This window comes from Lepus europaeus, chromosome 15 (genome assembly GCF_033115175.1).
Source record: "Lepus europaeus isolate LE1 chromosome 15, mLepTim1.pri, whole genome shotgun sequence".
Classification (NCBI taxonomy): Eukaryota; Metazoa; Chordata; class Mammalia; order Lagomorpha; family Leporidae; genus Lepus; species Lepus europaeus.
The window spans coordinates 95,619,494-95,643,634 of NC_084841.1; the positions used below are offsets into that span (position 1 = coordinate 95,619,494).

A 24,141-nucleotide genomic window follows, 5' to 3' on the forward strand; every position below is an offset into this window, starting at 1 on the left:
TTTGATTGCTATCATGAAAGCTACTCACAAGAAAGAACTTGGGCCAGTGCTGCAGCTCAGTAGGCAAATCTTCCACCTGTGGCGCCGGCACCCTGGGTTCTAGTCTCAGTCGGGGTGCCGGATTCTGTCCCGGTTGCTCCTCTTCCAGGCCAGCTCTCTGCTGTGGCCCGGGAGTGCAGTAGAGGATGGCCCAAGTGCTTGGGCCTTGCACCCCATGGGACACCAGGAGAAGCACCTGGCTCCTGCCTTCAGATCAGCGCGGTGCGCCAGCCGCAGCAGCCATTGAGGGGTGAACCAACAGAAAAGGAAGACCTTTCTCTCTCTCTCTCTCTCTCTCTCTGTCTACTCTGCCTGTGAAAAACAAAACAAAACAAAAAAAGAAGTTGAATACCTTTCTTTTCCAGTTATATCCTTTTTAAAATATTTTACATTATCTTATAAAATATTTAAGGATATTTATATTCTTGGAAAAATTTTAAAGATTGTTTCTTGTTTATTTGAAAGGCAGGGAGAGTGAGCACTCCCATACAGTAGTTTACTGAAGTGGCTGTAACTAGGCCTGAGCTGGGGCCAGAGCCAGGAGCCAGGAATGCAATCCCAGTTTTCCACGTGAGGGCATGGGTGGCAGGAACCCAGTTACTTAAGCCATTACCACTGCCTCCCGGAGTCGGCATTGGCAGGAAGCTGCAGTCAGGAGCCAGAGCCAGGATTGAAACCAGGCATCTTAACTGTTCAGCTAACCATCTGCTTCCATTGAAATTTGTATTTTTATGTGTCATATCTGAGATATTTTTTCATTTAGTCACCCCTTTTTTAGTTATTCGTTGATTACTTTCTAGATGCAAGGCATTATTTCTAGGTTTTTATCTTTTGTTGTTAAATATGTGTCTAGATGGTTATGCTTCCACTTTCAGCATTTAGAAGAGACAGTCAAAGAGATGGCAACATCATTGCCTTTTATTAGCAACCTATGTGTTTGTTTTTCCCACATCATCTGGTTTTCCTATGTGTCCATGAAGTGATTGGCCTTTTCTGTATAGGTGTGTTTCACTTTGAAGAGAATGGAGCATTCAAACTAGAGCTTTAGGACTATTAGGAAATGATTAATTATTGAAGTATTTTATTTTTTTTTTTTTTTGCCTCCAGGCTGGTGTTTTTTCATTTTGGGTTAAATTGCCACCTGTAATGCTGGTATTCCATATCAGAGTGCCGATTTGTGTTATAGTTGCTGCTCTTCTGATTCAGCTCCATGCTAGTGTGCCTGGGAAGGCAATGGAGGATAGTCCAAGTGCTTGAGCCCCTGACACCCATGTGGGAGATCAGGATGGAGTTCTTGGCGTCTAGCTTTGGCCTGGTCAAGCCCTGGCTTTTTCAGCCACTTGGGGAATAAACCAATGGATGGAAGATCGATCTCTCCCTCTTTGTTTCTCTCCCTTTTTGTCACTCTTCCTTTCAAATAAATAAATCTGTTAAAATATGACCAAAAAAAGTGTGTTTTTTTTGATGTATAAAATTTTGTTCACATAAGTTACTAAATGAGAGGGCATCTAGATAAATCTGTGGGGAAAATGAAATATTTTGAGTTTGTTATTCTGGTAGTATTCTGTTGACTGTGTTTAGTTTTTTCCATGGAAATGTTTTTAGCTTTTTTCCATGGAAATGCTTTTAGCTCTCTCAAGATAGTAATTGATTTCTACTGAATATGGAAATTACATATGGTAGGATTACTTTAATCACCAATTTTAATGTAAAATGTTTGTATGGTTTAAGTGATTCCGCTTGGTTTTCTCACGGCAGAGCACTTGTAGATTTTAGAAGTCTAGAGTCTGACTGCTGAAGCTGTCTTCTTTAATTTTCTGTTTTGGTTCCAGCTCAGAGGAGTGGCATTTTCTCTTCAGCTGTAGAGAATGTACAGCAGTGCCAGGTAAAGCTGTGTTTAGCCGCTATTTTTATGAGGATGCCCCTGCTGATTATTTTGTAACTATCAGACAGAAAAGAAAAACTGCTGGAGCATTAGGAACAGTGACTTCTCCTTTACTTTTAAGACACTTTGGAATAATTACATGAGAATCAGAGCATGCTGGGCCATTGCTTTGATAAACAGTTGAGTAAATGTAGCATATCTGGGCATGCTAATATATTGGTAACCATTTCCTTTTTCCTCCCCCTCCTGGAGCCCTTATTGCATTTCCTTGGCCTAAGCACAGTCTGAGAGTCCAGCGTGTCAGGCCATCTCTCCATACTTTGCATGAGTTGTGGTGAGTGACAGGAAATGGTTCCAGTTTTAGTCTTAGCAGTCCGCAATGACCTTCCCATACAGACCAGTTTAGGAGCATATCTATCTTCTTGTTTTTAAACCCTCCACATACCCAGAGTTCTTCCAGGTATCAGGAGAAGGAATTATCTTCATTCTAATTTCAGCCTTATAACCAGTGGGAGAGGGCCTGGTTCTAAAGAATTCTTGTGGTGGGCCCTTGTAATGGAATCTTGATCTGGTCCTTTTAAGAGCCTATTAAATTAAATAGATTAAAATTGTTATTATATCCAGTGAGGTTAAAGTGCAATGCTGTCAATTTGGATATATCCCACTAATCTTGTGGTTAGAAAAAATTATAAAATTGAATGAAGACTTATCAGTAATCCACATTGAATTGAATTTAGAAGTACAGATGAAAATTAAAGCCAACTATATATTTTGTCTCCATAGGAGCCAAAATTCAACTCTGAAAGTCACAGTTCTTTGGTTTGTATTGAAAATTCCAACAAACAGAAACCAGAATGTCTAAAATTTGATAAAGGAAGCAAAGAGGGCTTATTTATGAATGAAGACGATACGTATGGACATTACCACAAAGATTCCACAGACACAATATTTGGTAAAGCCAAGCATGAACAGTCAACTCTTAACCAAATACACTCTACAGGACTCAGAAGTAACAGACTTCATAATGGCAAAGATTCTAGCACAGAAGTATCTAAAGGCAAAGGAATAAAAAGCAGTCAACACAAAATGACTCAAGTAGATGATGGGGATTTCAGTCCAAGAAAGGCCCTTGCTGTGTCTTGTTCCAAGAGAGTGAAAAGATTGGTTACACCCCAGCAACATGGGCTCTACAACTCTGACCCTGATGGCCCTCATGGCCTTCCAGGAGAGCCCCAAGAACCTTCCAGTCCAGCTCAGTCAGGTCTGAAAAATGGAGTAGGTAACAATATAGAGGCTTGCTCATTTTCCAAAGAGACATATATCCAGAACCTGGATTTATCAAAGAGTCAAGAATCACAATTCTTGGAATTAAAACCCAGTGACCAAACTAAAGGTATTTCATTCTCAGGAATTGCATTAAATAAAGAAACAGAGTTACCGCTCGTTACTACAGATTCACAGCCACCTACCGGCCAAGAACAACACAGAAGCCCTTCTGAATTTCATGAAAACAATAACTCAAGTCAAAAAGATGAGAGCCTTAATAAGTGGGAAAGTTCCTTCTTATCCTTTGTAAAGAGAACTCTTGATGATGGTGGTGGTGATGATGGTGGTGGTGTTTGTACCTCGGAGAAGGCTGTAACAGCTAAAATGGTGGTATGTTCTACAGATTACAATAATCAGTATAAGGAGACTAGAACAAATAGAGAAGAGATGGATTTTCAACCGTTTTTACCTTCTGCAGACCATTTTCCACAGGAAAATGAATTAAATGCAGACAGTCTAACCACACTTCCACAACAGGAAGCTATTATTTTTTGTGATTCAGATAAGATGGTCATTTCTGAACAACATGTTGCAAATTATGGATCTTCTTTTGATCACTCACATGGCAATTCTGAGCAAATGTCCCTGACTTGTTTGAGAACAGATGAAGCTTCACAGTTGACTATTCCTGTGGAACCATCCAGAGAGCCTCAGAACTGTAGCCCAAGGGCACCAGACCCTTTAATGAGTCAAACAGTTACATGTGTTGTGGAAAACAAACAAGATGCTGAAAGAAACTGCACTGACGGTGGCCAGAATGCAAATTCTTCAAGTGGACCTTCATCAGCAGTCATTTCTTCTCAAATGATACAAGCAACTGAAGTTGAAAAAATGGGAGCAGGACTTCTAGAAAGTGAGACCATGCGTAGTCCAGATTTTCATTCAAATGACAGTGTGAATAAACAATTGAACTATGTCCAACAACTTAGCCAAAGAGAAGAAAAGGAAAGTTTTCACAAGCCAGGTATTAATAGCATTGCTTAATTTGTGCACATTTCCTTAGATTTACTTATTTTATAGAAATTTCTGAGTTTCACCCATCCTGTAACTGAACTTACACCAATGAAAACATGAGGGCCACAATGTGGTGTGGCAGTATCATTTTTTAAACAAGATTTATTTATTTATTTGAAAAGTAGAATTATAGAGAAAGAGGGAGACACACGTGCACGCACACACACACACAGAGGGAGGGAGGAAGAGAGAGAGAGGGTGCTTCCATCCATTGACTGACTCCCCAAATGGCTGCAACAGCTGGGGTTGGGCCAGGCTGAAACAAGGAGCCTGGAGCTTCTTCTGGATCTCCTGTGTGAGGAGAAAGGCCCAAGCACTGGGGCCATCTCTGCTGCTTCCCAAGTGCGTCAGCAGGAAGCTGGGTCAGAAGTGGAGCCAAGCTGGGTCAGAAGCTGACCCAGAAGCTGGGTCAGAAGTGGAGCCAAGATTCCAGCCAGCACCCATGTAGGATGCCAGCCTCATCGGCATGGTGTAGCCCACTATGCCACAATGGCATCCCCTGTAGTATTGCTTATTTTGAAAGTCAAACCATTAGGATCAAATATGGTTGCTAAACTGATATTGGCAGAAGTTAATAAATAGTATTTCCATTGATTTTTATGTTTCTTTTTAATATAACATTTATTAGTACTAGAAACTAACATTTCCCTGATAGGAAATTATTAATTATATTGATTTCAGCTATTTGTAGTATTCCCATCAGAATTGAAATCAGCAAATTTTGTATATGTTAATATAGAAACATTTTTGAAGGCTTCAATTCCCTTATGCGGTCTATCTTGGAATACAAACCCATGTGTAAATTTTCTCTTCAGGTCATTTAATTAGCAAGGAGAATGATAGTGCTGATATTGTAAAATGTTTGTGTTTAAGGTAGGGAATTAACTAATATCAGTGGAGATGAAGGTGCTGTAAGGAACTCTGAGAAGAAAAGAGAAGAAGCCAATTCAGAAATGCACATGCCTACTAATTGCCAAGAGCACAACAAAGTTTGGAATTTAAGAAAAACACCAAGATTTTTGAGTTCTACCTCCAACCAAGGTTTGTATTTGCATGATTGTGTAGGTGAAACTTTACTAAATCATGCCCAGCAATCCACTCTGCTTCTGAGAATTTCTAAACTTTCTGATATATATATATATATATATATATATATATATATATACACTGTGTGCGTTTTTAAAATTCATTTATTTATTAGAGCTACAGAGAAAGAGAGAGAGAGATAGAGTGAGAGAGAGATAGAGAGAGAGAGATCCATCTTCCATCCACCGATTTACTCCCCAGATAGCCATTATATCCAGGACTGAGCTAGGCCGAAGCAAGAAGCCAGGAGTTTTATCTGGGTCTCCCATGTAGGTGCAAGGACCAAAAACAAACACTTGGGCCATCTTCTGCTGCTTTTCCCAGGCCATTAGCAGGAAGCTGGACCAGAAGTGGAGCAGCTGGGACATGACACGGTATCCATTAGCTGCTGGGCCACAATGTCAGCCCCTGTTTTTTAGTCATTCCCTGAGTAATGAGATTGTTTCAGCTATATATTTTATTATGGTACCACCAGAGAGTCCGTTAGTCTTTAGGTGTGTTCTTCCCATCTTTCTGACTGAAAATATCTAGTTTGATATGTGAGAGGAGGAAAGATAAACAGCAAGGATGCTCAGTGAGGATGGCAGGGGAAGCTGTGTTAGACTCTTTGACACCCCCACTCAGTCCTTTTAAAATAAGGGAAATTTCCAAAGAAGCATAGCTATGAGTTTCTTAGTGTCAGATGAATGAGCTGTGTGTGTGGCAATATGAATAGGCTAACCTCACTTTGATAGTTCTTAGAGTTAGTTCTAGACTAGGCTGGACCATTTCAGGTTCAGTATTAAGCACTTAAAAGTTGGTTTACACCTACTGTTGTTAAGAGGTAGAAAGGTATTCTCTATGACCCTTCCCTCAGGGTCCCCCTCTCATGGAAACTGAAGCTCTTCTTACACATCCTGTAGTAGGTTGAATGGTGGCTCGCAAAGCAGATCCTTACCCAAATTCCTGACTTGCAAATATTACCTTATGTGTAAAAGAGAATATTACCTTTCTCAGAAAAAGACTGTGTGTATGTAATCAAGTTGAAGACTTTGAGATGAGGAGGTCATCCTGGATTAACCCTAATGACGAGTGCCCTTTTAAGATAAAGATAAGGGGATTTGAGACACACAGGAAAAGGGAAGCTGATATGACTGTGGAGGCAAAGGAATAGGGTAAGCCAAGCCAGCGAGGGCAAGGAATGCTGACAGCCATCTGCAGCTTTTAGAAGCAGGGAAGGGTTCCACCTTAGCGCTTCCAAAGGGAGCATACCTGCTGATACCTTGACTTTGAACTTCTGTCCTCAAAATTGTGAGAGAATACATTTCTATTGTTCTCATAAAAATGTATTTATTATTTTTTTCTATTTTAGATTATACACAGAAGACCAACTCTATACTAAGTAGAGAGTTCAGCAATTTGCATGGGGAAAAACAAAACAAAACAAAACAAACCCATTCCTCAACAGTTGAGACAAGGGCTGTTCAAAGTCATTCCATCCTGAAATCAATCTCACTTCTTTTTTTTTTTTTAGAAACTTGATTAACTTTAAAGAAGCACCCTAGAATGATACATCTTTTGCGAGCACTTAGACATAATAATATATCTCTTTGAGGACAGAGGTTCTGCGTGTGAAGTTAGTACACAGTGACTCTTGTTAATTTAACAATTAACCCTCTTATGTATGACATTAGTGACCACCCGAGGTTCTTGACATGAGCTGCCTAGGCTATGGAAGCCTTTTGAATCCACAAATTCTGTCAGTATTTAGACATGGCCATAAGCAAATTGGAAGTTCTCTCCTCCCTTCAGAGAAAAGTACCTCCTTCTTTGATGACCACTTCTTTCCACTGAGGTCTCAACCATTGAGGTCCTTCATGTAGGACATTTTTTTTTTTTGCCACAATGTCTTGGCTTCCCATGCCTGGAATGTTCTTGTGGGCTTTTCAGCCAGACCAGAGTGCCTTAAGGGCTGATTCTGAGGACAGAGTGCTATTTAAAGCGATTGTCATTCTATGAGTCTGCTGTGTGAACTGCTTCTCATGTTGGAGCAATACCTCCTGTTTAATTCTATCCATTATTATTACCAGACCCTTAATCCTATCCACATGATCACTTTAACATTTACGATGGTTTTTTTCCACACAGCTTAAGGGGATTTGGGGTCCCATGGCAAGTTTTTAAACCGTACTCTTAGAAGTAAGTCTATAGGAATGTATGCAGAACTATACAGCTTTATAGTTATAAACATCATACACTGCATAATTACAACATTAGGAACATGTTGATTTTTCCCACCATGCCTACTCTTCCACCCATACTCCAAACCCCTCTTCCTCCTCCTTCTCTTATTCCACTCTTTTTTTAGTGAGATATATTTTCAGTTGGCTTTATACACTTATGTTTAACTCTATGTTAAGAGTTCAACAAATAGTATATAAAAATCTGTTCCTCAACAGTCAAGAAGAGGGCTGTTCAAGTCATTTCTTCTCAAAGTGTCAATTTCACTTCTACAGATGCCTTTTAGGTGCTCTATTATCACAGGTCAGAGAGACCATGTGGTATTTGTCCCTTTGGGACTGGCTTATTTCACTAAGTATGATGCTTTCCAGTTTCTCCATTTTGTTGTAAATGACCAGATTTCATTTATTTTTACCAATGTTTAGTATTCCATAGTGTACATATCCCATAATTTCTTTATCCAGTCTTCAGTTGATGGGCATTTGGGTTGATTCTGTGTCAGCTATTGTGAACTGAACTACAATAAACATGGGGGTGCAGGCCGGTGCTGTGGCTCACTTGTCTAATCCTCCGCCTGCGGCACCAGCACCCTGGGTTCTAGTCCCGGTTGGGGCGCCAGGTACTAATCCTGGTTGCTCCTCTTCCGGTCCAGATCTCTGCTGTGGCTTGGGAGGGCAGTGTAGGATGGCCCAAGTGCTTGGGTTCCTGCACCCACGTGGGAGACCGGGAGGAGGCACCCGGCTCCTGGTTTTGGATCAGTGTAGCGCCAGCCATAGCGGCCATTAGGGGAATGAGCCAACAGAAGGAAGACCTTTCTCTCTGTCTCTCTCTCACTGTCTATAACTCTACCTGTCAAATAATAAAAAATAAAACATGGGGGTGCAGATAACTCTTTCATATGCCGATTTCATTTCCCTTGGGTCAATTCCTAGGAGTGGGATGGCTGGTCATACAGTAGGTCTATATTTAGATTTCTGAGGTATCTCCATGCTGTCTTCCATAGTGGCTTTACCAGTTTACATTCCTACTAGCAGTGGATTAGGGTACATTTTCCCCCACATCCTCACGAGCATTTGTTGTTTGTTGATTTCTGTATGAAAGCCATTCTAACTAGGGTGTGGGAAACCTCATTATGGTTTTGATTTGCATTTCCCTGATGGCTAGTGATCCTGAACATTTGTTCATGTGTCTGTTGGCCATTTGGATTTCCTTTTTGAAAAATGAGCAGCTTTATTGCCAGTGTTTTGGGCTGCTGCAATCTGGTTTCACCTTTCTCCAAAGCTGATCGGGAGTCTCGGCTGCTGGGGTCTTGATTTGTGTGTGTCCACACCCTCCATGTAGGTCCGCTGTGTCTCTCTAATTTGTGCGTGGAGTTTCCTCTGCTGTTTTCTCCCTAACTTCCCTGAGACTGCACTCTCTCTGCTTCTTTTAAACTATCTTCTAGACTAGAGCGGTAAGCTCCCTCCCTACCCTGCTATCTCAAAATGTATTTATTATTTTTATTTTATTTGAGAAACAGTTGGGGAGAGAGAAAGCTAGCGAGTGAGAGATATTCCATATGTTGGTTCACTCCTCAAATGCATGCAACAACTATGTCAGGGCCAGACTGAAGTCAGGAGACTGGATCTCAGTCCGGCTCTCCCACATGGGTAAGAGGGACTCAAGTACTTGAGACATCACCTACTGGCTCCCAGAGTGCACATTGGCAGGGAACTGGACTGGAACCCATGCACTCCAGTATGGAATGCAAGCATCCCAAGGGGTGTCTTAACCAAATACCGGCCCCAAATTTCTGTTGTGTAAGCCACATAGTTTGTGATAATTTGCTGTAGCAACCACAGGAAACAGGCAGACTCCTCACTAGCAGTTCATAATCACATTTAAATGCACTGCCTGTCCATCATCTCACTGGACTGTAAGCCACTTGAGCAGAGCTGCGCTGCCCCAAAGCTTGTAATTTCAGATATCAGTATACACAAAGGCAGCTTCCTCCCGATCACACAATAGTGACTTCAACCTGGCCCCGAGCTCTGCTGCACCCTCTCGCCCTCCACAGATTTGCCATCAGTATCTTAGTTTGTCTCATTTCAATACAAACAGGCTAAGGCACCTTTTGTGAAGCCAGCATTCCAAATCAGAGTACTGGATCAAATCCTGGCTAGTCTGATTCTGCTGTGACTTCATGCTGGGGAAGGCAGTGGAAGATGGCTCAAGTACCTGGGGCCCTGCAATCCATGTGGGAAATGCAGATGGAGTTCTTGGCTCCTGACTTTGGTCTGGCATAGACCTAGCTGTTGTGGCTCTTTGGGAAATGAACCAGTGGGTGGAAGCTCACTCGCTTGCTCTCCCCCTCACCCTGCTTTTCAAATAAATAATTGTTTTTAAAAAATGAAAGGAAAAGATAAGCTTATTTGGGTACAAAAAATGAAATCTGCATAGTTTTTCATATGCATTTTTCATGTACTTCTGGAAAACTCAAATGCATGAATTTCAGGGTTTTTGCCAAAAATAAACTTATCTTTAATTCCATTTTCCATGAAATTTTTGAAGTACCTCTGTGTGTGTGTTCACTTTTTTGAATAAACAATTTCTGAATGCAGATCTTTAAAGAACAATATGTTTTTATGTGTATATCAGCAGAATATAGATATGAGGCTATCAGTCTTCCCTGTGATTCATATAACCTGAGTCCATTTTTTAGAAAAAAATCCTCTATTTATTTCTTGCCCTGAAAGTTGAAGCATAGTTGCTGGTATTTAGGAAATAAGGCCTAAAGGATTCCATGGTTTAGTGCAGTGGTTCTCATCAGAATCCCCTGAAGTTTGGTTTTGCTGGTGTATTGGTCGTCTCTATTGCTGTACACCAAATTGGCACAGCAGCTCTGGTGATCTGCTAGTCTGTAGGTCGAGCCCTCTGACAGGATAGAGATCTCATATGAAGGCTGGACTAGGCAAGAATCCACTTTCACGCACATTGGATCATTGGGTGAATTCAGTTCCCTCAGGAAAGCACAGGTCCCAGCTGGCTACGGCCCAGAGTCATTCTGTTTGCTGCTTGCAGGACAGCGAGTGACCTAATCAAGGTCATGGAAGGCCGCAGTGTGAAGACATTTTCTTGGTTAGAAGCAAGTGATTGAAAAGGAGGGCTGTGAGAACACTGTGAATACCAACGTGTGAGGCCATCAGCAGCCATTTTGGAATCTACCCCGTAGAGCAGGATTAGGATGGGCGGGTGAATCTTCATGTTAGACAGGTTTCTCAGGTGATGCTGGGACTGCAGATGGAGTGAGCATGTTTTTCTGTTTGCCTGGCACTCCTGTCCAGTGCCGCTCCCGTTGAGAATAACCTTAGGTTCCTTGGCTTTGGGATGGGAGCCTGGGAATAGAGAAGTGGTTGCCAGTCAGGTCAGGACTGGGGAAGGGAACGTGGAGTTCCATACTTTCCCTTCTGAGGCACCCGATGCTGTGTGTTGGGGTTGGGTTCTTCCTCTCTAACCCCCTTTGCCAGCCCTCGATTTGAAGCTTTGCACACCCTGCCAAGTCTTCTCTGTCAGCCACTTTTCAGTTCACTCAGATTTGTGGAAGTCTTTCTCTTCTGTTGTCTCTTCTACTTTCTTTATATGGTTCTTTCAGAATGGCTTTTCTTACCACTTTTGCATGGTTTGGGGAGGAAATGGGAGACACAAACGATCAATCATTACTTTCAGCTCCATCTTGAGTGTCTCTAACTTGCACTGCAAGGAAAAAGTTTAAAATCTTTGCACAGATACTGTACTGCATTTTTTATGAAGAAAAAGAAACAGGAGAGCCCAACAGGTCATAGATTGTATTTTGCATCTTGTGTCATAGGAACAATCCACTGAGATACAGAATAGCTGTAAAAACAAGACTTTTCTATTAAACTTGGGTTGTTTTAAGAAAAACCTTATCCCTTGCTAAAGGACTACTGAGAGTGAGATGAGTGTAGCGCTGCGGCAAGTTTGTGGATGTTTTAACCAAGTGTTTGACCAACTGCTAGAACGAATGTAAAGTGATGTGCTCAAGATGCTCGGTAACTTCTTCGCAGGTTACACGTCAGAGCTGTACCAGCAGTGATAATACGAGTTGGTGCATGTTTCTGTTCAGTGCTCTCTGCTTAGGGAGTTCTGAGGAAGTTTTATGTATTTTCTAAAATTCTTTATAACAGCATTTGGCAGAAAAGAAGCCTCAGTTTTGCTCGGCAAATTTCCAGAAAAGAAAACAGCTGGGATCAATAAGCGGAATGCCAGAGGGGAGAGTCGGCTCCATTTGGCTGCCAGAAGAGGAAATTTGTCTCTGGTAAAAACTCTGATAGACTCTGGAGCAAATGTGAATCTGAAAGATCATGCAGGTCCGAGTCCTTTTAATTCCATTATTTTCATAATTCAACTCCCTGGTATATACATTTTAGTCCCCTAAAATCCCCGCCGCCCACACCCATTTTTGATCCTGACTGATCTATAACTGAGAACCCAGAAATCTTTTATACCATGTAATTGTTTAGTTGAACAGTAAGACAGTGTTTCTAAGATCTTTCTCCTTTGGAACAGTTTTTCACATCCATTTGGAAACATTCAGTGTGGTCAACAGAATGGGGAGTAATTAGTAATTCCTTGGAAGTCTTAATTCCACTCCTCGACTTTGGAGAGAATGCATGATACTCCCATTTCCTGTACTTTCTTCTCTTTCTTCCTCCCTTTAAATTGTTCCTTTTTTATCCCTTATTTTTTTCAAAACTTCCAAAATTGATCTTCTAACATTTTGCTCACACACAAAGATCTTCCCTGAAGAATTCAGGAGCGAAACTCAAAGGTTGATTTGGTCAGGTGTCATTTTAAATGAAGTGTGACAGTGCAAAGATACAAATGAGTCAGATTTTTTTTAAAGATTTATTTTATTTATTTGAAAGAGTTACAGAGAAGTAGAGACAGAGAGAGAGGTCTTCCATCTGCTGGTTCACTCCCCAGATGGCTGCAACAGCTGGAGCTGTGCTCATCTGAAGCCAGGAGCCAGGAGCTTCGTATGGGTCTCCTGCGCAGGTACAGGGGCCCAAGTACTTGGGCCATCTTCTACTGCTTTCCCAGGCCATAGCACAGACCTAGATCAGCAGAGGAGCAGCCGGGACTAGAACCGGTGCCCATATGGGATGCTGGCGCTTCAGGCCAGGGCTTTAACCCACCTGCTGCGCCACAGCGCTGGCCCCATGAGTCCGATATTTTAATATCTGAGTTAAAGCAAATTGAAATGATTAGCATTTCATTGTATCCCATTGTATTTTCTGTTCTGTAAGCCTTCTGTTTTGTCTCTTTTATCAATATAACTTGTGATGAGGTCGATCATTTATACATTTTAAGGCCATAGTTTTCAGTGTTGTTTCTTGTCCAATATTTAGTATACATATGAATCGATGTAGACATTAATTGCACTAACATAGGAAACGCTGAGTAGGAAGGATGTTACACAGATACGGATTGATAAGGAGCAGCTCATTTATTTCTTTCATTCCTTCTCTAGGTTGGACACCACTTCACGAGGCATCTCAGAAAGGCTGCAGTGATGTCATTATAGAGTTACTAAATGCCGGTGCTAATGTTAATTGTGGAAATCTGGATGGGATTCTGCCCTTACATGACGCTGTGGCAAACAGTCACTTACAGGTACAGTGCTCGTCAGGTTAGGTTCCCACCCACGTGGGATGCCAGCATTGCAGGTGGCAGCGTAACCCATTATGCCACAACCCCTTTATTTAGTTTCATGAAAGTATATTCCTGCTGGTTTCTGCCTAAATGTGGTTACATGAAGGGATAATTTCACTGAACTTACGACTTGGAGATCAGAGATGTGAAGCAGTGATTAAAAGCGCCCTAGGCTGGGGGCAGGCACTTGACCGAGTGGTTCAGAGGCTGGTTAGGACATCCACCTCCCACATCAGAATGCCTGGCAGCTCCCCGTTCCATCTTCCTCCCATTGCAGACCCTGGGAAGCAGCAGGTGATGGTTCAAGGAATGGAGTCCGTACCACCAACATGGGAGGCTGGAGCTGTTTCCAGTTCTCAGCTTCAGCCTGGCGCAGTCCTGGCCAGTATGGGCATTTGGGGAATGAATCCGTGGCTGGGATCTCTCTCTCAAATAATTTTAAAAAGTCCTCTTCCTTTAAAAACATTAATCCCAGGATACATGGGCTAATATCTAGTGTGTCTTCTTTTGAATGAAAAGAAACTCTTTGGCCTTTAAGATATTTAAACAAAAAAAGGAAGACAGATTTTTAAGGTTTTATGATTCTGAAGCAGAAGAAAGCAAACAGAAGTAATTATTAGTTATGACAGTTGGTTATCTGTATAGAGACAATAAATGTCAAATTTTAATAGTGGGAAACTCAGATTTTTGGACATTATCCTGGAAACTGCCACATAAAACAAACAAAACATTAGTTCTCTCGTTTGTATGTGTGGTGGGGATCGGCAGAGTCACCCCCAGAATTGGAGATTTGTCAGATCGCGGTGGCGTGGGCTCGTGACAGCAGTGCAGTAAGGATGCACATCTGGATCACGACAGAGGAAGGCAGGCAGGATCTGGAAGGATCGTGTGAATGAAAGCTCTCTTGTGCTCTCTGCCTCCTCTCCCCCCAGCAGTGAAGATGTAGGCACACTTGTGATGTTTCTGCCAGGGAAGCCTAGTAGTGACTCAATGCCCAAGGTTTTTAATGTACACACTTTCTGCCTAGCATAGACCAAATTTCAGACACACAGACCATAAACCACATGTTGTGAAGACAGTTTAAGCATAATGAGCTCCCCTTAGCAGGCGAAGTGTTTGCAGTTAGGGTAGAGTGCTATTTGCGGGCCAGTGTCACTGATGCCACCCAAGGCCAACTTTGCAAGTAAGCTCTCTGAGCAGCAGTCTCAGGCCTGCGAGGTGGACACTTTTCTAACAGGTGGTCCCTGGCTCCTTAAGGCTCCACTTAGTTTGCTGACTTTACAATGATGCAAAAGCAGTTTTCATTCAGTGGAAGCTCTACTCCAGATGTTGAGCTTTGATCTTTTCCCAGGTTAGCTGCTTGCTGGCACAGTATTCTCATCAAGCTGGGCAGTGGCAGTCTGCCACAGCTTTCAGTCATCCATGGGGTGGATCATGAAAGTAAACAGCCGGTACTCTACAGTGCACTGTGTCGCAGGGCTGTGATCATGGGGTAAACAGCTGGTACTCTACAGTGCACTTTGTCACAGAGCTGTGATCATGGGGGTAAACAGCTGGTATTCTACAGTGCACTGTGTCTCAGGGCTGTGATCATGGGGTAAACAGCTGGTATTCTACAGTGCACTGTGTCGCAGGGCTGTGATCCTGGGGGTAAACAGCTGGTACTCTACAGTGCACTGTGTCACAGAGCCGTGATTGTGAGGGTAAACAGCTGGTACTCTACAGTGCACTGTGTCGCAGGGCTGTGATCGTGGGGGTAAACAGCTGGTACCCTACAGTGCACTGTGTCTCAGGGCTGTGATCCTGGGGGTAAACAGCTGGTACTCTACAGTGCACTTTGTCACAGAGCTGTGATTGTGAGGGTAAACAGCTGGTACTCTACAGTGCACTGTGTCTCAGGGCTGTGATCATGAGGGTAAACAGCTGGTACTCTACAGTGCACTGTGTCTCAGGGCTGTGATCATGAGGGTAAACAGCTGGTACTCTACAGTGCACTGTGTCACAGAGCCGTGATTGTGAGGGTAAACAGCTGGTACTCTACAGTGCACTGTGTCACAGGACTGTGATCATGGGGGTAAACAGCTGGTACTCTACAGTGCACTGTGTCGCAGGGCTGTGATCATGGGGTAAACAGCTGGTATTCTACAGTGCACTGTGTCACAGGGCTGTGATCATGAGGGTAAACAGCTGGTACTCTACAGTGCACTGTGTCACAGAGCCGTGATTGTGAGGGTAAACAGCTGGTACTCTACAGTGCACTGTGTCGCAGGGCTGTGATCGTGGGGGTAAACAGCTGGTACCCTACAGCGCACTGTGTCTCAGGGCTGTGATCATGGGGGTAAACAGCTGGTACTCTACAGTGCACTTTGTCACAGAGCTGTGATTGTGAGGGTAAACAGCTGGTACTCTACAGTGCACTGTGTCTCAGGGCTGTGATCATGGGGTAAACAGCTGGTATTCTACAGTGCACTGTGTCTCAGGGCTGTGATCATGGGGTAAACAGCTGGTATTCTACAGTGCACTGTGTCGCAGGGCTGTGATCATGAGGGTAAACAGCTGGTACTCTACAGTGCACTGTGTCACAGAGCCGTGATTGTGAGGGTAAACAGCTGGTACTCTACAGTGCACTGTGTCACAGGACTGTGATCATGGGGGTAAACAGCTGGTACTCTACAGTGCACTGTGTCGCAGGGCTGTGATCGTGGGGGTAAACAGCTGGTACCCTACAGTGCACTGTGTCTCAGGGCTGTGATCCTGGGGGTAAACAGCTGGTACTCTACAGTGCACTTTGTCACAGAGCTGTGATTGTGAGGGTAAACAGCTGGTACTCTACAGTGCACTGTGTCTCAGGGCTGTGATCATGAGGGTAAACAGCTGGTACTCTACAGTGCACTGTGTCTCAGGGCTGTGATCATGAGGGTAAACAGCTGGTACTCTACAGTGCACTGTGTCACAGAGCCGTGATTGTGAGGGTAAACAGCTGGTACTCTTCAGTGCACTGTGTCACAGGGCTGTGATCGTGGGGGTAAACAGCTGGTACTCTACAGTGCACTGTGTCTCAGGGCTGTGATCATGGGGTAAACAGCTGGTATTCTACAGTGCACTGTGTCACAGGGCTGTGATCATGAGGGTAAACAGCTGGTACTCTACAGTGCACTGTGTCACAGAGCCGTGATTGTGAGGGTAAACAGCTGGTACTCTACAGTGCACTGTGTCTCAGGGCTGTGATCGTGGGGGTAAACAGCTGGTACTCTACAGTGCACTTTGTCACAGAGCTGTGATTGTGAGGGTAAACAGCTGGTACTCTACAGTGCACTGTGTCTCAGGGCTGTGATCATGGGGTAAACAGCTGGTACTCTTCAGTGCACTGTGTCACAGGGCTGTGATCATGAGGGTAAACAGCTGGTACTCTTCAGTGCACTGTGTCACAGGGCTGTGATCGTGAGGGTAAACAGCTGGTACTCTACAGTGCACTGTGTCGCAGGGCTGTGATCGTGGGGGTAAACAGCTGGTACCCTACAGTGCACTGTGTCTCAGGGCTGTGATCCTGGGGGTAAACAGCTGGTACTCTACAGTGCACTTTGTCACAGAGCTGTGATTGTGAGGGTAAACAGCTGGTACTCTACAGTGCACTGTGTCACAGAGCCGTGATTATGAGGGTAAACAGCTGGTACTCTACAGTGCACTGTGTCACAGGGCTGTGATCATGAGGGTAAACAGCTGGTACTCTTCAGTGCACTGTGTCTCAGGGCTGTGATCATGGGGTAAACAGCTGGTATTCTACAGTGCACTGTGTCGCAGGGCTGTGATCCTGGGGGTAAACAGCTGGTACCCTACAGCGCACTGTGTCACAGGGCTGTGATCATGGGGGTAAACAGCTGGTACTCTACAGTGCACTGTGTCGCAGCGCTGTGATCATGGGGGTAAACAGCTGGTACTCTACAGTGCACTGTGTCACAGAGCTGTGATCATGGGGGTAAACAGCTGGTACTCTACAGTGCACTGTGTTGCTAGGCCATGAGGTTCACCTGGTTGAGTGTCTTAAATGCATTTTTCTTACGGTATTTTCCATTTTTGATGGATTTGTCAGGTTGTTACCTCATTGTAAATTGAATAGCCTCTTAGTTTTTAATTGAAATATATGCTAATTTCTAAAACTACAAAATATTTATTAAACTGTTTTTTTGACTCACTTTTTTCTGGCAAGGTCATATGGTAGCACATAGGACATTCTTCATTTTACATCACAATACCAGGGAAAATGTGTCTTCAGAAACTTTGAGATCCTTTGCAAGGTTTTCGTAGAACCCTCTAATTCTTTTTTTTTTTTTTTTTTTGACAGGCAGAGTGGACAGTGAGAGAGAGAGAGACAGAGAGAAAGGTCTTCCTTTGCCGTTGGTTCACCCTCTAATGGCCGCCGCAGTAGCGCGCTGCGGCCGGCGCACCGCGCTGTTCCGATGGCAGGAGCCAGGTGCTTATCCTGGTCTCCCATGGGGTGCAGGGCCCAAGCACTTGGGCCATCCTCCACTGCACTCCCGGGCCACAGCAGAGAGCTGGCCTGGAAGAGGGGCAACCGGGACAGGATCGGTGCCCCGACCGGGACTAGAACCCGGTGTGCCGGCGCCGCAAGGCGGAGGATTAGCCTGTTGAGCCACGGCGCCGGCCTAGAACCCTCTAATTCTTTCATGGTCAGACCTTTGATTTTTTTTAGGCTAACATTTCTGTCAGTGTTGTGCTCATTAGTGCCCCTGCAGGCACTTACGAGTTCTTTGGTACTGTTGTAATGGGTGATTCAGGAATCCTGCATCTTCTCATTTTTCTTGATAGTAACTTGAAATGTATTTTCATTTATTTTTAACTGTTATCAGTGACAAGCAGTGAAGTGGCCCATGGTCTAGAAAAGATACTGATGTGATAGATGGGAAAGGTGCATGATAGTAAACAGGAAGACATGTTCAGTTGGGTCAGGTTTTGTAGTTTATAAGTAACTCATTTTAAATATAAAGAGTATAAAGACATAACTTTTAAGTAAAATTATGGAAAAAGACAGGTTACACTAACAATCATAAAAAAAGGTAACATAAAACAAGTGATTTCAAAGGAAGTAATACTGCTGGGAAATTTAAAATTTGGAATACTTATGTTAGAAAAAAGAAGAAATATTCAACAACTTTAGGTTCTAACTTAACAAACTCAGAAAAAAGACAGAAAAATAAAATTAGCAAAATAGAACAGAAATCAGTGAAGTATGAAACAGACAGTAGAGAAAATTGACAAAGACAAAAATGAATCTTTGAAAATACTAATAAAATTGTTAAGCCTCTAGCCATGTCTTAAGCCAAACTGAAGACACAGATTATTAATATTAGAAATTAGTGAACATCACCATGTATCATGCAGCTCTTCCAGGGTTAATACAGTACAATTATTTTTTAAGCTATGCCTATAAATTGAATGACTTAAATAAAGTGGGCACAATTTTTTTGTGAGTAATCCTTTATCTTTGAAGGAAAATAGGTTTATCATTTTAAAATTTTTTCATTAGAGAAATTGTAGGCTCAGGTTGCTTCATTGAAAACTTTTGCCAAGTATATGAGGAATAAATAAAGCCAGCTCTACACAAACTCTACCAGAAAAGTAAAAAGAATACACTCCCATAATGATTTTTTTTAGGCTGGCATTATTTTGATACCAAAAGGAATTACAAAAAAAAAAAAACAGAACTACAGATTAGTATTTTTGAAGCACACATAGACAACAATTGGTGAAATGTTTATGTCGGTCCAGCAATATTATATGTGTAACATGGCCACATGCTGTATATCTTGGGAATGTAAGATTAGTTCAGTATTATAAAAGCAATGTAATTTACCAAAGTAACAGACTAGAAATGAAAACCTGTTATTTCAGTACATGCAGAAAAAACAGTTGTAAAAAAGTTAGCATTTGGGGCCGGTGCCATGGCTCACTTGGTTAATCCTCCGCCTGCCGCGCTGGCATCCCACATGGGCACCAGATTCTGTCCCGGTTGCTCCTCTTCCAGTCCAGCTCTCTGCTGTGGCCCGGGAAGGCAATGGAGGATGGCCCAAGTGCTTGGGCCCCTGCACCTGCATGGGAGACCGGGAGGAAGCACCTGGCTCCTGACTTCAGATTGGCGCAGCACCAGCTGTAGCGGCCATTTGGGGAGTGATCCAACAGAAGGAAGACCTTTCTCTCTGTCTCTCTCTCTCTCACTGTCCAACTCTATCTGTCAAATAAATTTAAAAAAATGAAAAAAGTTAGCATTCATTCATGGTTGAAACACCATACAAACAAAAACCTGCAGCAAATCAGGAATAGAAGTGAACTTCCTGGGTTTGGCACTATGGCACAGCAGGGTAAGTTGTCACCTACAGTGCTGATATCCTATATAGTGCAGCTGTTCCACTTCCCATCCAGCTCCCTGGTAATATGCCTGGGCAGGCAGTGGAGGTTGGCTCAAGTACTTGGGACCCTGCACCCACATGAGATACTATAATGCCCAGTTCAGTCATCCCCAAAGACCACCAAGGAGCCGATACCGCTGTAAAGCACACGAGAGTTTTATTGCAGGTCCAGGCCTGGTCTCTCAACGAACACCAACGCAGCAGATCTGAATTGAGAGCCCCGACCCTTCAGTTAACAGGGTTTTTATAGGGTTTTCAGAGACATTCTGTACATCATGGTACCATTTAGCAAATTATCTCATCCCGAGGGAAATTCAGAGGACATCTCCTAGAATTGATTAGTGCATCCGGTGGCGGGAACAGACCTACTAAAGGTGGTTGGATGGCTTTGGGGTTGATGCCTTTTGAATTGATTGGCCGAAGCATAGGGTCCGAGCTGCTGGGGTGTACGTGCCGAACTGCAGGGTCTCGGGCAGCTATCAATCACCTTATCTGCCCTGAGAAGACACCAGGAACTCTAGGCATTTCTCTGTTATCTGTTAATCGGCTGTTGCTAGGAGAGCTTATTGCAAGGGGAGTTTATTTATTTACTTTTAGGAGCTTCTGGCTTAGGGTTCAGGTCCTGGTCAGGCCCAAGTTACAGGATGGAGGCCTAATTTAAAATAGTTACACCTTGATCCAGGCTCAGGTCTCACAATACCTTGAAGAAACTTCTGGCTCCTGGCTTTGCCCTGGCCTAGCTAGAGGTGTTGCAGCCACTTGGGAAGTGAACCAGCAGATAGAAGACCCTCTCTGTCTCTCCTACCCTCTCTCTGTAACTCTGCCTTTAAATAAATAAAATAAATCTTAAAAAAGGGGAAAAAGTGAACTTTCTGAATCTGAAAAAGAACGCCTTTGAAAAATCTCCAGGGAACATCATACCTAATGGTGAAAGACTGTATGATTTTTCCTTAATATCAGGAACATGGCAGAGTTTCCCATACTCTCCACTTCTAATCAGTATTGTACTGAAGGTTGTAGCCAGTGCAGTAGTGGAAGAAAAACAAATAAAAGACATACACACAGTTTGGAAAGGAAAAAATAAAGCTACCTTTATCCCATGACATGACAAAAACTTTATGTTGCATAATTTTTATGGTGTGAGACTTTTTAGGAAATATTTTATTTATTTTGAAAAAGTTACAGAGAGAGGAAGAGACAGGTCTTCCACCCGCTGGTTTGCCCCTTAAGTGGCCTCAGTAGCCAGGGCTGAACTAAGCTGAAGCCAGAAGCTTGGAGCTTCATCCAGGTCTCCCAATGTTGGTGGCAGTAGGAGAAACACTTGTGCCATCTTCTGCTGCTTTTCCCAGCAATTAGCAGGGAGCTGAATCAGAAGTGAATCAGTGGCCGGCGCCATGGCTCAACAGGCTAATCCTCTACCTAGTGGCGCCGGCACACTGGGTTCTAGTCCCGGTCGGGGTGCCGGATTCTGTCCCGGTTGCCCCTCTTCCAGACCAGCTCTCTGCTATGGCCAGGGAGTGCAGTGGAGGATGGCCCAAGTGCTTGGCCCCTGCACCCCATGGGAGACCAGGAGAAGCACCTGGCTCCTGCCTTCGGATCAGCGTGGTGCGCCGGCTGCAGCGCGCCAGCCACAGTGGCCATTGGAGGGTGAACCAATGGCAAAGGAAGACCTTTCTCTCTCTCTCTCTCACTGTCCGCTCTGCCTGTCAAAAAAAAAAAAAAAAAAAAAAAAAGAAGTGAAGCATCTGGGAATTCAGCTGGTGCCCATGTGGGCTGCTGGCATTGCAGGTGGTGGCTTTACCACTATGCCATAACACTGGCTCCTGCTGTGAGACTTAATAAGTGACTCTAATAGAGATTCAACTGAATTTCTGTGTAGCAGTGATGAACAAATTGGAGGCTGAAAGTTTTAAAAATGTAATTTACAGTTATATCTAAAATAGTAAATGGCTTAGGGATAAAGTTTACAAAATGGGTCAAGACCTTTATACTTCTACAATGAATACTACAAAACACAGCTGAAATAAATTAAAGAATAATTAAATAAATGGTGAGCTATACCATGTTCATGGCTTAGAAAACTCAGTATTGTTCATATTTCATTTCTATCCACATTGTTTCCTTTCTTTTTCATTTATATATTCTATTTAAGTTATGCAGGTTTCATATATTTCCTTTATACTGTTTTAGGAACATAGTGACACCTCTCCTCCAACCCCCCTCCCACCCATGCTCCAACTCTTCCTTCCCCTCCTTCTCAGATTCCCACCATTAATTTTTACAATGATCTTCTTCCAGTAAACTTAATGATCATATAGCTAATCTTACCCTAAGTAAAAGAGTTCAACAAATAGTATAAAGAGAAAACAAAACAAGACCCTGTTCTCAATGAAAGAGACAAGGGCTATAAACCCTTGCTTTTCAAGATGTCTATTTCAGTCCAATGCACTACATTTCAGGTACACTATTAATTACCTCAGATCAGGGCAAACATATGATATCTTTTTGAGAATGGCTTAGTTCACTAAGTATAATGGTTTCCAGTTGTGACGATCTTGTTGCAAAAGACAGGATTTCATTTTTTTGTATAGCTCAGTAGTACTTCATAGTGTATACATACCATAATTTCTTTATCCAGTCGTCAGTTGATAGACATCTGGGTTGTTTCCATATCTTAACTATTGTGTACTGTGCTGCAATGAACATAGGGGTACAGATAACTCTTTCATATACTAATTTTTCTTGATTTGGGTAAATTCCCATGAGTGGGGTGGCTGGATCATATAGTAAGTCAATATTCAGATTTCTGAGGTATCTCCACTGTCTTCTATGGTGGTTGCACCAGCTTACATTTCCACCAGCAGTGTACCAGGGTAGCTTCTCCCCCTTATCCTCACTAGCATTAGTCATTTGTTGGTTTCGGTATGTGGGCCATTATAACTGGAGTGAGGTAAAACCTCATTGTTGTTCGCATTTGCATTTCCCTGATGGGTAGTGATCCTGAGGATTTTCTCAACTGTCAGCCATTTGAATTTCCTCTCTTGACAAATGTTTGTTCAAGTCCTTTGCCCATTTCTTAACAGGATTGTTTGTTTTGTTGTTGAATTTCTTGAGCTGTTTATAGATTTTGGATGTTTCTGTTTGTTATGCAAGGTCTTTATTTCAGCTTCATTCATAATTGAGAGTTTTGTAGAGTACAGTGTTCTGGATTGACAGTTTTTTTCTTTTAAGACTTGGACTGTATCTCACCATTCCCTTCTAGCCTGTAGGGTTTCTGATGAGAAGTCAGCTGTGAGTCTAATTGGCGATCCTCTGAAAGTATTCTGGTGTTTCTTTGTGCACATTTTAGTATCTTTTCTGTATGTTTTACAGTGGAGGGTTTGACAATGTGTTGTAGTGAAGCTGTCTTCTGGTCATGTCCGTTAGGAGTGTGTGCTTCCTGTACTTGGACATCCCTTTCTTTCTTCAAATTAGGGAAGTTTTCTGTAATTATTTCACTAAATAGGTCTTCTAATCTATTCTCTTTCCATATCTTCAGGAACTCCTAAGACCTGTATGTTGGGTCATTTGATGGTATCCCATAAATCTCCAACGCTAGTTTTAAGTTTTTTTTTTTATTAAACTTTTATTTAATGAATATAAATTTCCAAAGTACAGCTTATGGGTTACAATGGCTTCCCCCTCCCAAAACTTCCCTCCCACCCACAACCCTCCCCTTTCCCGCTCCCTCTCCCCTTCCAATCACATCATGATTCATTTTCAATTCTCTTTATATACAAAAGATCAGTTTAGTATATATTAGGTAACGATTTCAACAGTTTGCCCCCATATAGCAACACAAAGTGAAAAAAAATACTGTTGGAATACTAGTTATAGCATTAAATAAGAATGTACAGCACATTAAAGGCAGAGATCCTACATAATATTTTTTAAAAATTAATTAATTTTCTATGCTGTTTCCAATTTAACACCAGGTTTTTTTTTTCATTTCCAATTATCTTTATATACAGAAGATCGATTCAGTATATAATTAGTAAAGATCTCATCAGTTTGTACCCACACAGAAACACAAAGTGTAAAAATACTGTTTCAGTACTAGTTATAGCATCACTGCACATTAGACAACACATTAAGGACAGATCCCACATGGGATGTAAGTACACAGTGACTCCTGTTGCTGACTTAACAATTTGACACTCCTGTTCATGGCGTCAGTAATCTCCCTAGGCTCTAGTCATGAGTTGCCAGGGTTATGGAAGCCTTTAGGGTTCGCTGACTTTGATCTTATTCCGATAGGGTCACAGTCAAAGTGGAAGTTCTCTCCTCCCTTCAAAGAAAGGTACCTCCTTCTTTGATGGCCCCGTTCTTTCCACTGGGATCTCACTAACAGAGATCTTTCATTTAGGTCTTCTTCTTTTTTTCTTTTCCATGGTA

General features: G+C 42.7%; 1 protein-coding gene across 4 annotated transcripts in view; it reads left to right on the forward strand.

The window, feature by feature from the left end:
* The window catches only part of ANKRD31 (ankyrin repeat domain 31), a 173,643-nt gene that overhangs the window by 84,470 nt on the left and 65,032 nt on the right, over positions 1 to 24,141 (forward strand). For 3 of the 4 annotated variants that reach the window (XM_062212573.1, XM_062212577.1, XM_062212574.1), the window contains 5 exons: positions 1,872 to 1,924; positions 2,708 to 4,214; positions 5,138 to 5,305; positions 11,755 to 11,937; positions 13,101 to 13,243. In XM_062212573.1, the coding sequence (XP_062068557.1) occupies positions 1,872 to 1,924; positions 2,708 to 4,214; positions 5,138 to 5,305; positions 11,755 to 11,937; positions 13,101 to 13,243 (2,054 nt within the window). The remainder of the gene's footprint in view (positions 1 to 1,871; positions 1,925 to 2,707; positions 4,215 to 5,137; positions 5,306 to 11,754; positions 11,938 to 13,100; positions 13,244 to 24,141) is intronic. The other variant, XM_062212575.1, reaches the window with a different exon arrangement.